At 41.0% G+C, this 15,788-nt stretch overlaps 1 protein-coding gene across 1 annotated transcript in view; it reads left to right on the forward strand.

Moving 5' to 3' along the window:
- PHACTR2 (phosphatase and actin regulator 2) overlaps positions 1–15,788 on the forward strand; it is a 260,046-nt gene that overhangs the window by 225,801 nt on the left and 18,457 nt on the right. The window contains exons 11-12 of the mRNA XM_087424964.1: positions 2,367–2,428; positions 5,092–5,229. Coding sequence (XP_087281090.1) covers positions 2,367–2,428; positions 5,092–5,229 — 200 coding nt within the window. The remainder of the gene's footprint in view (positions 1–2,366; positions 2,429–5,091; positions 5,230–15,788) is intronic.

Below are 15,788 nucleotides of genomic sequence, written 5' to 3' on the forward strand. Positions count from 1 at the left end.
TTCATGAATATTCCTGCACTCTGTTTAAAGTGACCAGAAAGGTTTACATCCTACTTTATAATTAGCCCTCTAATAAATCAAAAAAAAGAAGGAACCATTCAAAAAGCTCGGTGAATTTTTTAAAACTAAGTTTAAGTTTTCACCTTGACTCTTTGTAAGGGATTTTACAATGACTATTTAATGAGGTTCAGCAGAATGGTCACCCTGGCTTCCCTCCGCCTCTTACCCTCTTCCTCAAACTTCTTTAGAAACATGATGTCAAATATGGGAAATATAAGGAAGTCAGTTCCTGGTGTTAAAAAACAATTCCGCAGAATCCTGGTTTTTTATCTACTGCAATTGGCTCTTCCTTTTTTAAACATTACTGGCAGTCATCTAGATGTACAATATGCTTAGTAAGGCAAAATTATCTAATATTCCCCTCAAGGAAATGACATTTTGTGTATTTCATGAAAATTGGAGTATTTGTTAGCTTTGAGTCATATTAGATATCCAACTGTTTGTCTTTAAAAAGGACCTTTAGGGGCCGGCCCAGTGGCACAAGCAGTTAAGTGCACGCGCTCCGCTGTGGCAGCCCAGGGTTTGCCAGTTCGGATCCCGGGTGCGCACCGACGCACTGCTTGTCAAGCCATGCTGTGGCGGAGTCCCATATAAAGTGGAGGAAGATGGGCATGGATGTTAGCCCAGGGCCAGTCTTCCTCAGCAAAAAGAGGAGGATTGGCAGATGTTAGCTCAGGGCCAATCTTCCTCACAAAAATAATAATAATAATAATAATAATAAAATAAAAAGGAGATTTAAAAATGTAGCAAATCACTAGACAGGAAGAATTGACTGAAATGTTTTAAGGATTATATTTTTCTTTTTATTAATCATATCATCAAAAGCCTGACCTTGGGAAGCCCTAGTTTGAATCCCATGAGCCACAGGTTTGGCGTTTGTATATTATGTATAATTTACAATCCACATGCCTTATCTGACTTATATAAGATAATTATGGGACCCCAAAGATGTGTTTTAAGATATCAAAGGATATAATTTTTCGAAGCAATTAGAAAAACCTGTAGCATTTTCATAGGAAGAGAGCTGAATTATAACCAAATTTGTTTGACACACATAGGCACTTACAGAAAGCATCCTGACTAGTCGTTTCTTGTCTTGCAGGATGATTTCAGTCTATGTTCACTCTTTGTGTAAATAACAAGACTGATCGTCCTCTTTCTTGTGAATTAAAATTAGTATTTCAGAAGAATGTAGAAACTTTTCCTTGTCCAGATAGGGAAAATTAATAGAGATTTAGCATGTTCAGCTAACAAATACAGATGTTGCAAATATTGAATGCTGATATTTTATTCATGATAAAAATAATCTTAGTGGTAAGAAGTCTATTTGAATTTTAAAAATAAATATAATTATCTTTTCACAGAGGAGACTTTTCTTTTTCAACCTTTTGGTTGAGCCTTTATACAGTGTGATTTTCCTTCAATAGAGTTCATATCAGCACTTTCTAAAAGATAATCTTTCGTAAGCATTGGTACCCAATGAGTAAAATCTGTGCTCACTTATCAAACAAATGAGGAGCTACAGGAAGCAACAGAGAGAAGTTCATCAAATAAGCAACTATTAAAACCTGAAGGGTATTTATTTCTTTTAAAATTCTAGACATTTTCCCCTTAATCCCATCTCTTGAACAGCATTCGTTTAAGTTGGCCATAAAATTGTACTACTTGGTGAAACACTAGAGAAAGACAAGGCTTTGGAAAGTCCAAGTCCCAGGAAAATAAATCATCTCCATCAACAGTACACCATAACCATATTCAGAACATTCTGGTGTGAAAGCAAAGTCTGAAGAAATGATTACATTCTGCTTCTATGGAGAACAAAGCAAATAAATCAAGTCTTTTGGTTGGATTTGAATGGAAATTAGCAATTCGTATATTCATCAGATGGTTCTAATTCGTTCTTTTGATGTGTCTTAGATTTTCACGTGAAGGCCAGATCCAGAAGTAAATTTTTATCTGAATTCTGATAAATTGTGCTTATAAGCCCATGAGATGATCAACAATGAAAGGCCTTCACCAAAGTATGGGAACTCTTGTGGTTTTTTTTTAGAATGGAACAAGAAGGCAGGAAGCAAAAAGGTTTACAAATAGTAAATAAACCAGTCCTAGAAGGAAAAATATATATATATATGTAAATTAATGATTGATCTTTCTGCAAAATCTTTTCACAGCTTTTTAGAAGTGTTAATGGAGTGTTTGAGCAATATCTGTTAGAGTCAAATAATTGTGACCTAATCTACTTTTCTCATTATAAAATCATTTATAGTAACTAAGTCTTCATGCCTTCCCCTCCCCTTAATAAACAGAAAAAAATGAAGAGGAAGAGCAAGAAGCAAAAATGGAACTTAAACGCAGACTCAGCAGAAAGGTGAGGAAACCGTGACTGTTAATGAGCACGTGTGTTTTGAGATCTATTTCATTTTTGAAATACAAATCAGCTCTCCACATATAAATCTGATATTTAGGAATATTTGTTCCTGTTAGCCTACTAACTGATCATGGACGTGAAAATCAATGTAGTGCATTCAATGTGAATTGTTTTATATTGATAATACCATGATATGTTAATTTCGAAAGGTCAACAGTCAACAATGTTAAATTGCATTTATTGATTATAAAAATAACATACCTGTGTGAAAATTTTTTAAATGCAAAAAAGAAAAGAAAATCACACAAAAGTCTTCCGTTCAGAGACAACCCATTTCAATGTATAGTTTTAAAAAATGCTCACACTTTCCGTGTAGTCTTGGAAATATTAAGCAAATATTTTGTTACTATGGAAAATTTGCCACTATTCCAGATCTGAGCTGGGTAATTTATTAAATGAACTCGATCATCCAGCCTGCCTGCTGCAGTGTTCCCCCAAACTGACAAATGGCTTACCTTCAAAACTCAGAGAATTGTTTCCACCCATTTATGAAAATATAAATCTGATACCAGGGCCATCGCTTTTTTCTGTAAGTATTAAAATAATAATAGTCTTTGGAAAAATTAAGCACTATCAGAGTTTATATTTCATTATAAATCCTTGTTCAGTAATTCTTCAGCTGTACCTTTCACACCTGGAAAGGCAGGATGAATAGTGCTGATAAGGCAGTGAAGTCTGTGACCTGACCCACATTTATCTGGGCTGGCTGGGGAGTCCGCAGCAAAAGCATTCTAAGGCAGGTAGAAGAAACGCTCTTCCCATGGAAAAGTTATAGACAGTACTTTGAGAGTTTTTGTTTTTAGGGAAGAAGATCCTTAATTCATCACTTTTTTTTCTCAAAGACCCTAAATGTCAAATCATGATCAAGCTGAAAAAGACTCTGTAAACTGAATTTCTAGAGATGGCTCTTACGGCATTTAGTGGCTGTTAAGTTACCAACTACAGATAAGTAACAGCGCTTCCTCATTGCTCCAGGCTCACCCCTGCCATGCATATGGTCTTTTCTCAGTCCACTTGGGCCCTTCCAGGAGGCAACAGAGCCAGCGCCTACCTGCTTTGCCCCCAGTTGCCTCCACCATGCAGAGCTCCCTGCCGTAGGTGCAGGACAGCCCGTAGCACTCATAGCTACCCCAAGACTGGCACAGTCCTGAAGGGCAAGACTGGATGGACACTTTCTGACCTGTGTGGCCACTGGTCCCTTGCCTTTTGGGCAGTCTCCAGAGGCAAGGGTTTCTCTACCTTCTTAACCCATCCACCCTGGAGAGGCAGTAAGGAGCTAGCAATACAGATTGGACAGCAAGTGAGAGTATAACAGAACCACTTAGATTATTCCTTCCTTTTCCATTGTCTACCAGGGCGTGAGGAAGATAGAAAGAGCTGCAGTTACCATATCCCAGCTCAAGTGGGCTCAGGATGTAGACCCAGACCTTCTAAGAGTCCTTGAATGCCCTGAATATTAGAGCATTGACTTAGTTCAGCCTCAGGTTTTACTCAAGAGGAAACCAAGACCCTAAGGAGATGTTTTTGACCACAAAGAACATTAACTTTTTTTTATGATAGTGCTTAATTTTTCCAAAAATTGAGCCTATGCAAATAAAGAAGACCTCCAAAGAGGACCACTTAGACAATGGATAGTCCGGCCATAATATATGGATGACATGTAAGAGAGAAACGTACTGAAAATGGACCCCGTGGGTAAAACGGGCCCGAGTCTACCTGTCCAACTGAGAAAGACCACGAAAGCATGAACCTCAATAGCAGAGAGCAGATAATGTCAGCCTGGCTGCCAGGTTTCTTTAGTCTGTCAGAACCATTTCTTTCTTATTCTTGGGCTTGAGAAAGGACCAAGAGAGGAAAGCAGATCCACACAGGACTGGATAGATTAAATATAACTGTAAATTTGAATTTGACACAGACCACAATTTGGAATCCAAGTTATTAGAAGTGTCTTAAGGGCTGCAGCTGGTTTAAGCAGTCATGGCCCCACTGAAGTCAGCTCTCCAGTGACCCCCCCACCCACCCTCGTTCCTGCACATCTGCTCTTCTGGCCGAGGGTAAATGTCGGATCGGAGCCTGGGTCCCTAGTCTGTCACAGAACACTGCCATAGGCACACCCTTCACTGCACCATTTCTTGGTCGTAACTTTGTGCATTTCTGAGTAGATAAGGTTGCTAGAATAGGAACAGAGATTTTTATTCTCATTTCTAAAAGCTGCAGGGCTTTTGTCTTGATAATCCAGCCCTCAAACCAGCCATCCCGTAGCTGGGTTACTGATGCGTCTGTGTCGCTCCATGTTCCTTGTGGCAGGGATGACAGGTGCCTTTATCACAGTGCCAGGCAAGTTGGGGAAAGTAGCATAAGGCAGATGGCTGCTGACGACTGTGACCTCTCTGACAGTGATGATTTTTATAGTCTCAAAAATTAGGGCACACTGCTTTCTAGTTCTCATTAGAAATTCCCAAGATGCTGCTGTCTTTTTTTTTGTTGGATATCTGAAAGTGACCTTATTTAACCATAACTTTGAAGTTCTTTATAGAAAACTCGCCACCGTGAGGCTATAAATGGTTTACCGAACTCGTCCTTTTTTCCCTGTCCTCCTGCAGCTCAGCCTGAGACCCACAGTGGCAGAGCTACAAGCTCGAAGGATCCTGCGGTTTAATGAGTATGTCGAAGTCACCGATTCTCCTGACTATGATCGCCGGGCAGACAAGCCCTGGGCCAGGTTGACACCTGCAGACAAGGCAAGAACCTCAGTGGCTTTAGCCATGATTTTATTTATTTATGATTTTATTGCTTTTCTAAAAGGTCCAAAGCCCACTTACCCCCAGTTAATCATCCTAGAAGGCTAGATATTACCAAATATCCTAACAATTTTCTGCCTTTGATTATTTAAGCCACTTAGGTGATATACTTAGTAACGTCAATGTAGTTCTTTCAACTAAGTCTCAGAAAAAACTAGTTCTTAGTTACCCTGGAACTTGCCTGCTTTCAAACCGGGATGGGGCAGCCTTTCCCACAGCCGTGACTAATCCTTAGTCTTAGAAAATATAACTTATACAAATTATCGTTTTAAAGGGTTGTGTTAACAGTGGAAAAGATACTGATCTATGTCAAGGCTGGCACACTTTTTCTATAAACGGCCAGAGAGTAAATATTTTAGGCTTGGGGGGCCATCCAGTCTTTGTTGCAATGGCTCAGCTCTGCTATTATAGCAAGAAAGCAGCTGTAGACAATAGGTAAGTTAGTAGATGTATGTATGTTCCAATAAAACTTTATTTACAAAAACAGATGGTGGGCCAGATTTGGCCTGCGGGCCATGGTTTACCAACCCCTAATCTGTACTATGGCTCACAGTTCAGAAATACTGAAATATGTAAAGGATTCCATCGTGGAGAAAGACTTATTATTTTATGAGTACTGTGATTCCATAGCCAAAAAACTCTGCCAACCATTTGTTTTTAAATTCTTCACTTTAGGATTTGCTTAATATCCTGAATAATGATTTCTAACTTTTGTCTGTAAGCAAAATTTGGTATTGAATAAACTCTCGCCATACTCAGTCTTAATGCTAAAACTAGATATTTAATTACACTCTGTGATGATGCTTTTTAATAGGAGCTTTCATTCTGTCAAGTACCCACTATGCGTCAAGCATGTATTGGAGATATAGATTCAGAAGTCATTAGCGCATAAGGAGAAATGAAAACTAGGAAGGAGTAAGAGATCACAAAGGAAGAATGTTCCAAATAAGAATAGAAGGAGGCTGAGAATAGCACCCACGGGACCAACGTTTATGAAGAGGCAGCAGAAGAACACGGAGAAGGAACGATGTGGGGAAAGAGGAGAAGATATAGCCCGGAAGCCTAGGAAAGAGTGTCAGGTCATGGTGGTCAGCAACGTGGCAAGAGGGGGCATTTTAGTGGACAGATGGGTGGAAGCCTGACTGTGGTGCAGGCAATGAGAATAAAACACAACCCCAAGAGTGTTGGCTGTGAAGGAGAAGAGGTACGATGAGGTAGCCACTTGCGGGGTGATGATTGTGGAGGTTGCAGGCTTAGGTGAGTAGATTTGGAAAGTAAGAGTATCAAGGGAGTGATTTTTTTTAAATATATGGGAAATACCTGAGCAATCTTTTATGCCATGAGGAAGGAGCCGAAAGAAAGGGAAAGGTTGACTGTATAGGAGAAAAAGGCAGTAACTGACAGAGTAGGGCGTGATTAATGGAGCAGCTGGTCAATGCTGATACAGAAAAGGTGAGGAGGAGACCCGTGAGGATGAGACGGACAGCACGGGCTGAGGAATGTGCCCAAAAGGAGGAGGCTTCCCCAGGCAGGTAAAATCACCCAGATTGAGGGCAGCCATAAAGAAGACTCTGATACTCAGGTCCTGTATCAAGCTCCCCGTCAATTGATGCCATGTTTCCTGAAGGAAATGTCAAGTTTATGGGTCACCAAGAATTGCCTGGAAACTACTTACTGTGGTTTCTTGCCTCATGCCTGCAGCTCCCCGTGTAAAGTCCAGCCCCGTGCCATTCCCTGGGTTACGAAGAGGAGGAGTGCCTACCTTGAGGGCCCTGTGGTCTGGTCAGAGGACGTAGTCATGTACACAAATGCAATGAGTGACCGAGTGTATGGAGAGTGAGTGTGGAGGGGGAGGATTTTGAGGCAAGCCCTCCCACCCTCGAAGTCATCTCATTAAGGACGCGTGGACTGCAGAAGCCGCCTGCACCCACCGCTCCCCTCTGCCCACCCAGGTCTCCAGCAGCTAGTCATGGGGTGTGAAAACATGTCTCCCTCTGGGAGCCCTCTCTCGGGCTGAGTGAAACACAGCTAAGAGCCTTGAGTGTATTTTGTCTTAATCACAACCCTCGACCAGCAGCCCTCTGCTTTTCCCTTTCCTACCTCACACTTAATTGTGAGTGGTTTCCACTGCTTTATTGCCATTCCTTCCTGCACTTTCTCCTCACTGTTCAGCAGCAATAGACTTTCTTATGATCCCACGTGGTATCTGACACCCCACAAAGAAACACAAGGCTTTAGGTCAGATGCAGTCTCTACGATGAGTGTTAACAATGGGTAACATTTCTTTCTCAACACTAACCCTGTCTCGGGTCTTGTCTTATACATTCTTCTGGCATTTGTTTTCTTTTATTTTTTTAGTTGTGAATTATATCATATATGGCAAAGAATGTGTGAAACAAATGTACCATGTAAATAATAAAAAGAAGACAGCTGTTTAATTAATCCCTACCTCCCAGGTTAAGAACTTTACTAAGGCATTACTAGGACCTGAACGGGCCCCTGCATGCTCCTCCTCAATTGCACTCCCCTTCCATCTGTAAAGAAACAGCCACCACCCTGACTTTTGTGTTAATCATTCCCTTTCTTTTTTTTTTTTTTTTTTTCCAGTAGTTTAACCACCTTTGTATAAATCCCTAAACAATACATACATATTTCTTGGTTTTGCCGGTTTGGGAGTCTACGTGATTGGAATCATACAACATTCTTCTGGGTATTGGCATCATTCAGTCAACACCAGAGAATCTGGGTTGGTGCATTGGTGATAGTTCATTCTCTTGCACGGAAATATAGTGTTTTGTTGTATGTATAAGTCACAAAGTAATTATTCATTCAATTGTTGAGGATTAGTTAGTTTCCAGATTTTAGGTTTACAAGCTGTAGTCTATGATTTCGTCCTCCCTGCCTCACCCACTAAGCACCAACATGAAACTTCACTAGCTGCTCTCTGGGAGTCAGAAATTCTAGTTCACCCTCACATGGAGGGAATGCCACATGGGCCCCACTTTATGGCAGGAGGATCATTTATCAGACTCGCCACCTTGGGCGGGTTTCATCTCTGGTCTTCAACATCTCGCCAGGCTATGAAAATGACTGCTCGAAGTCACCAGATTTAACATAGCAAATGCCCTCGAGGTCAAAGCCAGTTTCAGTGCCCTGCTCACCTCATTTCCCCAGCCTTCATCTTAAAAAGTATTTTCTACTCTCTTACCAGCTAATCGGTACATTGAAGATAATTTTTAAATGTTATGTTCAGGGGCCGGCCCCGTGGCTTAGCGGTTAAGTGCGCGCGCTGCGCCTCTGGCAGCCCGGGTTCGGATCCCGGGCGCGCACCGACACACCGCTTCTCCGGCCATGCTGAGACGGCGTCCCACATACAGCATGTGCAACTATGACATACAACTATCTACTGGGGCTTTGGGGAGAAAAAGATTGGCGATAGATGTTAGCTCAGAGCTGGTCTTCCTCAGCAAAAAGAGGAGGATTGGCATGGATGTTAGCTCAGGGCTGATCTTCCTCACAAAAAAAATAAATAAATGTTATGTTCAGCATTTTAGTTGTTTTTCGATAGAAGGGCTAGTCAAGGCACCTGGACCGTTGTTTTGCAAGAAATGGTATACACCTTTGACAAGTTTTCTTCCGTTCTCCTCTCCTTTTAGTTATGGGCTTTTAGTCACTCGCCTCTCATTTAGTGATTCCTAGTTGACTCTGTTCCAGTCACCATTTCTGTGCAATGAACTATCCCAAAACTTAGTGGCTGAAAACCACAACTCTTTTGTTATATCTGACAGATTTTGTAGGTTGGGGATTTAGTCAGAGCTCAGCTGGCTGATTCTTCTGCTCTTCATGAGGTTGATTCAGGTCACTCAGTGTTACTCAGCTGACAGGTGGGCTGCTCTGGAGGGTCCAAGATGGGTCCTTTACATGCCTGGTGTCTTGGTGAGGATGGCTTCAAGGCTGGGCTCAGCTGGGGCCGTCCACCAAAGCACGTACATGTGGCCTCTTCAGCATAGTTGCCTCGAGTTGTCAGATTTTTTACATGGTGGCCAGCTTTCCCCAGAGCAAGTGTCCCAAGAGAACCAGGTAGACGCTGCATGGCATTATCTGACCCAGCTTTAGAAGGCACCCAGCCTCACTTCCACCATGTCCTATTAGTTACAGGCAGATCAAAAGGTCAGCACAGATTCAAGGAGAGGGGAATTAGCTCTACTTCTCAATGGGACAGTGGTAAAGTCATATTGCAGAAGAACATGTAGGCTGGAGGTATTATTGCCGCCATCTTTGGAAAATACAGTTGGCCACATCCACCATCCCCAGCTATGTTATTACTCAAATGCTGAATTTCAGAAAGGCAGGTGGGGGTGGCCAGGTAAATGCGTAAAAATCACAGCAGGTGCAAAGTGTGCAAGCAGTGAGAGTCTAAATAATTAACCACCCTCGTGTGGAAACTAAATTTTTCATTCCCTAGATATAGTCCTTTCTAACTCTCGTCTGTTGTTGGAAGGTAAAACTCGTCCATCTTTAGCTATAACAGAGAGGACTTTTCTTTTTGATTTTGTGTTGAAGCAAGAATAGATTTTTGTGCTGGACTTCCAGGCAGCAGGGGAGATGTACTTGGTCAGGTTTTCTTTTGCAGGGTCAGTGTCTGTGCACAAGTCCTTTGAAGGCACATGACTTTCGCATCTCCCCTGCAGATCGAACTTTGAGCCCCAGAGCACAGCCAGAGGTCCTCTCTACTCACATGTGAGGCTCATTCTCTCCCTCTGACATTATCACTCTCATTTCTTCCGAGAATTTTGAAGGTCTAACGGACAGCGTTTTTAGAACTGGGTTTGTATTGTAGTTTTTTTTTCCCCTCGGAAAAAAGTAAGAATGATTTCTTTTAGATAGAAAAAAATATGTACTTTTTAAAGATAGAAAATAGAAAAAATGCAACAATTTAAAATGCCGTTAATGTATATTATGTTGTGTATACACAAGTGACTTGTGTTCACTGGCAAAAATCAGAATATTCAAAAATACAAAAAAGAAGAAATAACAGTTATAATGCACATCAATGCATGGTATTTTTAAGAATTTCTAATAATATTGTTTTCTACCTACACTGAAAAAAATAAAGTTACTTGTTTCCTCTAGATGTTGAGATGAGTGTAATGAAATGTTACTTATTGCCCAGAGATACTAAAACTATTAATGGCCTTAGTGTATATTTTATTTTAGAATGAAAATAACACATGCTGATCATCATTATTGTAATAAGCACTTCTGGATTTCTGTTGCTTTTTATCTTAAAATAAAACACTTCATAATATATAACGATCAGATTAAAAATAATGTATTTTATTCAACAAGTTAATTGGTATAAAAAAATCTGTAATTTAACTTTCATATTAAAAAAGAGTTTTACTTTTTTAACTTTTGAACTATGTATCCCATTTAAAGAAAAAAAAATATATGAAAGTAAATATTTCCACCTCTGCTCTCAAAACAAACACTGAACTTCTTGCCAGCCTAAAGGAGCCATCCCTTCTCTCTCTTTTCTTAGTACCATTCTCTTAGACCCACTAAGATACAGCTTTGCATTTTAAAAAATCTTTGAACTTCAAGTATAAAGAAAAGGGATCAGGGGGCCGGCCCCATGGCGTAGTGGTTAAGTGCGCTCACTCTGCTGCTGGCGGCCCTGGTTGGGATCCCGGGTGCGCACTGATGCACCGCTTGTGAGGCCATGCTGTGGTGGCGTCTCATATAAAGTGGAGGAAGATGGGCACAGATGTTAGCAGGAAGATAGGCACCGATGCTAGCCCAGGGCCAGTCTTCCTCAGCGAAAAGAGGAGGATTGGCAACAGATGTTAGCCCAGGGAAAAAGAGGAGGATTGGCATGGATGTTAGCTCAGGGCTGATCTTCCTCACAAAAAAAAAAAAAAAAAAATGAAAAGGGATCAGTAGCCAATCGGTCAATAACCAGTCGATGCCCATTCTGTGAAAACACCGTGCTGGGAGTAGTAGGGAAATTCACTAATCTGGTAGTCTCGTTAAGCTGCCCAAATTGGGAAAGAGAAGTGGTGGGAGAAATGCCTTATTAATTGTGAACTTGATTGAGCTTAATCCACCTCTAAAATAAAATTTTCAATTTTACGGTATATGTGCTTGGGTAGAGCTCTAGAAACAGATAGGCCTGCAGTCAGCTATGGATAGCCTATATCTATATCTGTGCCAAAGTGGATAAAGGAGCTGTAAGATGAGCAGTAGAGACAGAGAAGGCCCCCAAGTTGACTTGAAGACCAAGGCTCACATGGCAGTTGCCATGTCCCTGGGGTGGGCTATGGACGCTCCATGGCAGACAGGGGAGGCAGGCTGGGAAGAGCTGGGCACTTATGGGTTTGATTTCTGACCTGGCCACTTGGTCAATGTTTCACCTTGGCCATGTCATTTAACTTGGGTTTCCTCACTTGTCAAGTAGAGCCAATTTTATCCGTCTTGAGAATCAGGTAGAATATCTATAGAGTTCCAGCTCATCAATAAGTGACAGCTCTTACCAGTATTACATTCACGATCAGGCTTGATAATCTAAGCTTTGTTCCCCACTGGTGACATTTTCACATTCATTGAAGCCTCAATTTACAATCTAGTTTAAAGTTATCCAGTGAAAAAGAATCCGAAATTTTTCAGATACGTGGATTTGTTTAACAAGTTACTCGGTAATCATTTATTAAAACTCTTACAATATATTAAGTATTGTCCTAGATACTGGGGATGTAAAGATGAATTGAACATACTATCCTTCCAGGAATGCACTGTGTAAACAGGTCCTAGGAAAGGCTGAGATATCCTTTGCCCTGTCCATCGCTGCCCTGGCAGCATAGGAGAGCATACTTACCTACCCAAGGCATTGAGCTTGATGAGTAGTCAAGAAATCTCCTCCATGCTCCATAGCAGATTTTTATCAAAGAAATAAGCAAAAGACATCAAAATGATGGGAGTTCTAGTTAATCTTGGGAAGGCAACAGGGTCCATATTTTCAGCAGATCACCTGTTGCTTCTGGCCAAGCTGACGCCTGAGCTGACTGGGAGAGATTGACAGACCTTCCATCACCAGTCATCACTAGTCAATTTTAAACTTAGTTTCAGTCATTTTTGGTTATTTTGACCAAAATTCATAATGACGTTTCGGTCAATGACGGACTGCATATACGATGGTGGTCCCATAAGATTAGTACCATATAGCCTAGGTGTGTAGTAGGCTAGGTTTGTGTAAGTACGTTCTATGATGTTCACACAATGAAATCACCTAATGATGCATTTCTTAGAACATATCCCCATCATTATGCAACACATGATTGTACTACATACTTGGTCTCAGTGCCATCTCCTGGGGGCTTGTTTTGTTTCAATCTTAGGAATACCTAGTTTCAGCTCAGTGACTTCCCATTGTTGATCCAACTCGGCACCATTTGGGCTCCAAATCCCTCTACATCAGCCTGCCTCTTTCTATCCCATACCTTTCAACAAAATCAGTCCCATTTACACTTATGTGAAGAGTTATTAGGCCTAAACTCTGATCTTATTTGCATAGAAGGGAGTTAAGATTATTGCACATGTCTTTCCCTAACATAAAGAGTCTTTAATTACTTTTTTCCCCCTCATAACCCTCTCAGGAAACCTTCTCTTTAAATAGTAAGAGGAAGTAACTCTTGGAATAAAACTGTGGTCATTCTTCAGTAAATTTTTTTTTTTTTTTTCCCCTAAAGCCCCAGGCGATAGTTGTATGTCATAGTTGCACATTCTTCTAGTTGCTGTATGTGGGACGCGGCCTCAGCATGGCCGGAGAAGCAGTGCGTCTGTGCGCGCCCGGGACCCGAACCCGGGCAGCCTGCATCAGAGCGCACGCACTTAACCGCTAAGCCACGGGGCCGGCCCCTTCAGTAAATTTTTTAAATGAGTACTGCATTTCTTAATTGCCTGTAGTCACATCTTGCTGATAGATATTTCAAACCACCAGTCCCTATAATTTCACATCACATTCATTGCCTATAACTGACTCATCATGTCTAATTACAAACCAGCCCACACAACATGGAGCCCATCCAGGCAATTATCTGGATGACTTAGGCTCTGAAGCTCATTTTGTTGGAAGGAGTGTGGGACTTGAAATAAGAAGGCCTACATATGAGCCCCATCTTTGTCCCTTAATGCCAGTTTGATATCTAGCAAGCCACTCAGCCTCTCTTGGCCTCCATTTTATCATCTGTATGAGGAAAGTCTTGGAATAGCATTTGGGTTATCAACTACTTTGTAACAAACCACCCCAAAACTTAGTGACTTAAAACAACCATCTTATTTTGCTTGCCACTTCCAAGAGGGCTTCTTCACTAACACATCTGTGCCTTCTTGCCCCTTGGCCTCTCTTATCTGTCTGTCTTGGCATCTCATCCCCCAGGACCTCTGCTTGTACCTTGGGTTGCTCACAGTGTGGTTTCCTGAGAGCAGTCACATTTTTTACATGGCAGCTGACTTCCAAGAAGAAGGAAGCAAAAGATGCCTGGCCGGTTACGGGCTACATCCCAGACTGGCACAGCCTCACGTCTGCTGGGTTCTGTTGTTCAAAGCAGTTACAGGACTCACCCAGATTCAAGGCTGGAGAGAGACTCCACCTCTTGATGTGGGAATGGCAAGGTCACGTTGCAGATGGGCGTGTGGGATATGCCCATTAATACTGAACTGGGTCTCTCAGAAAAAAAAGTGTGCGTATGGTCATAAATAAATTATAAATGTTACTAATATAAAGGAGGTGTAGCACACAAGTTACAATTAAAAATAAACAGTAGAGTAGTTTTTTTTGTCGATTCCATATCCCAATTGATTCTCAAAGGATGCTTTCATTGATTTTTGCCAGACTCAGATCAGTAGCCAACCTACTATTGAGAATAAGGACTTTGCCTTATTCGTCTTCGAGTCTTCCTCAGTGACATTATCTTCTTGCCCATAGTATACTCTCTATGAATAACAATGAAAGAATGGTTACAATCACAAATTAAAATTTAATTCATTTTCCAAAAGCCTCACAATAATGACATTTTATTGAGTACTTACAGTGTACAAAGCACTTTCAAATACACTCTTAATTAGTTCTCATAATATTGTGAGGAATTCTCATCCTCCTTTTCCAGATGGGAAAATAGGTTTTGGAGCAAAGTCACTTGCTGAGGGTCCCCTGCTATAGAAGGCAAAGATAAGACTAGAGTGCGTGACTTCTGACCGCGGTGTACTACTTTCCACTTCCTCTACTGAAACCTGACCTTTAAAGGAGAAATTCAAAATGAACTTAGAGGCAGGATTCTCTGCCACTATCCATATTAAATTATCTCCTTTCAAGGAAGACTTTTTGATAGATGTTCATTGGCATAGTATAGAGCACCTTCACTATTTCATCTCCTGGTTCTAGATATCAATTTTTACAGTGAGTAAACAAGATATCTTCATTCTTCGTCTCATTGTGAGCCAAGCTGTATAGTCTTATCACAGGGGACTCAGGCTCACAGATATCTCTCTGCTTGCTTCATCCTTTCCAAAAATGAGTAGCAAGAATTATTGCCACAGTTCCCAGCCACAGGCTCCCCATAGAAACTACAGGGGCTGAGGAGTATATTCGAGAAGATGAGACAATCTGTGACAACAGGATTTAAATATAGCATTGAAAGGGGCAGTGGGGGAAAAGCTTGTATATTGCAGAGTGACAGTTAGTGATGGGAGAAAGCCAAAGAGGCCTCAGGGTTTTCTTCTTTTTTTGTAATGTCATTGTATGTTTTAACTGAAGAGTTGATTTTTCACAGAGGTTATGGGGATGTTTTTATTAGTATTTTTTTATTTGCATGAGGAAAATGTTCTTTGTAGAAAAATTAGGAAATAAAGAGAAGCACAAAGTTGAAACCAGAAACCCTCCATGATCCACCCACTGTGGTTAACAGATAACTCATGTTAACATTTTGATGAGTATCTCAGCTTTTCAACCTGAATGACGTAATCATCTTGTCAAACCCCAACATTTACATGGCGTGGATTAAGTGTTCTTTAAATAGTAATAGTAATAGCATTCTATTTGATTTTTTTTTTGAGTGGCTTTAAGTGCTGTGCTTAAATTTTTAATTCTATTTGCCTAAACTTTCAATATTAAAGAATAAATAGCAAATGCCTTCTCAGGAGCTCCGTGGCAGCTAGTCAAAGCCGTGTTGTTGTGGGTAGTCTTGAATGCAGAACTTTCACAGGAAAATGATGTTTTTTCTCAGAAAATCTCATGACCTGTGGTCATGACCTTGTGGTCATCTAAAGTGGGAGATGTCCTATGTGACCCGTAGATCAGGTCCCAGGAGGCGTTTAGAAAGCCCCCTGCTTCTCTGCCTTGTCAATGACACTTGAAGGGAATCTATTCTGGTTTTAGTTTAGCTCTAGTATGATATTACATTTATCACACCTTTTGTTATTAGTGCCATCAAGTCAATTCCAAC

The sequence above is a fragment of the Ceratotherium simum genome, chromosome 38 (assembly GCF_057802395.1).
Source record: "Ceratotherium simum simum isolate JZ-2026a chromosome 38, ASM5780239v1, whole genome shotgun sequence".
NCBI classification, from domain to species: domain Eukaryota; kingdom Metazoa; phylum Chordata; class Mammalia; order Perissodactyla; family Rhinocerotidae; genus Ceratotherium; species Ceratotherium simum.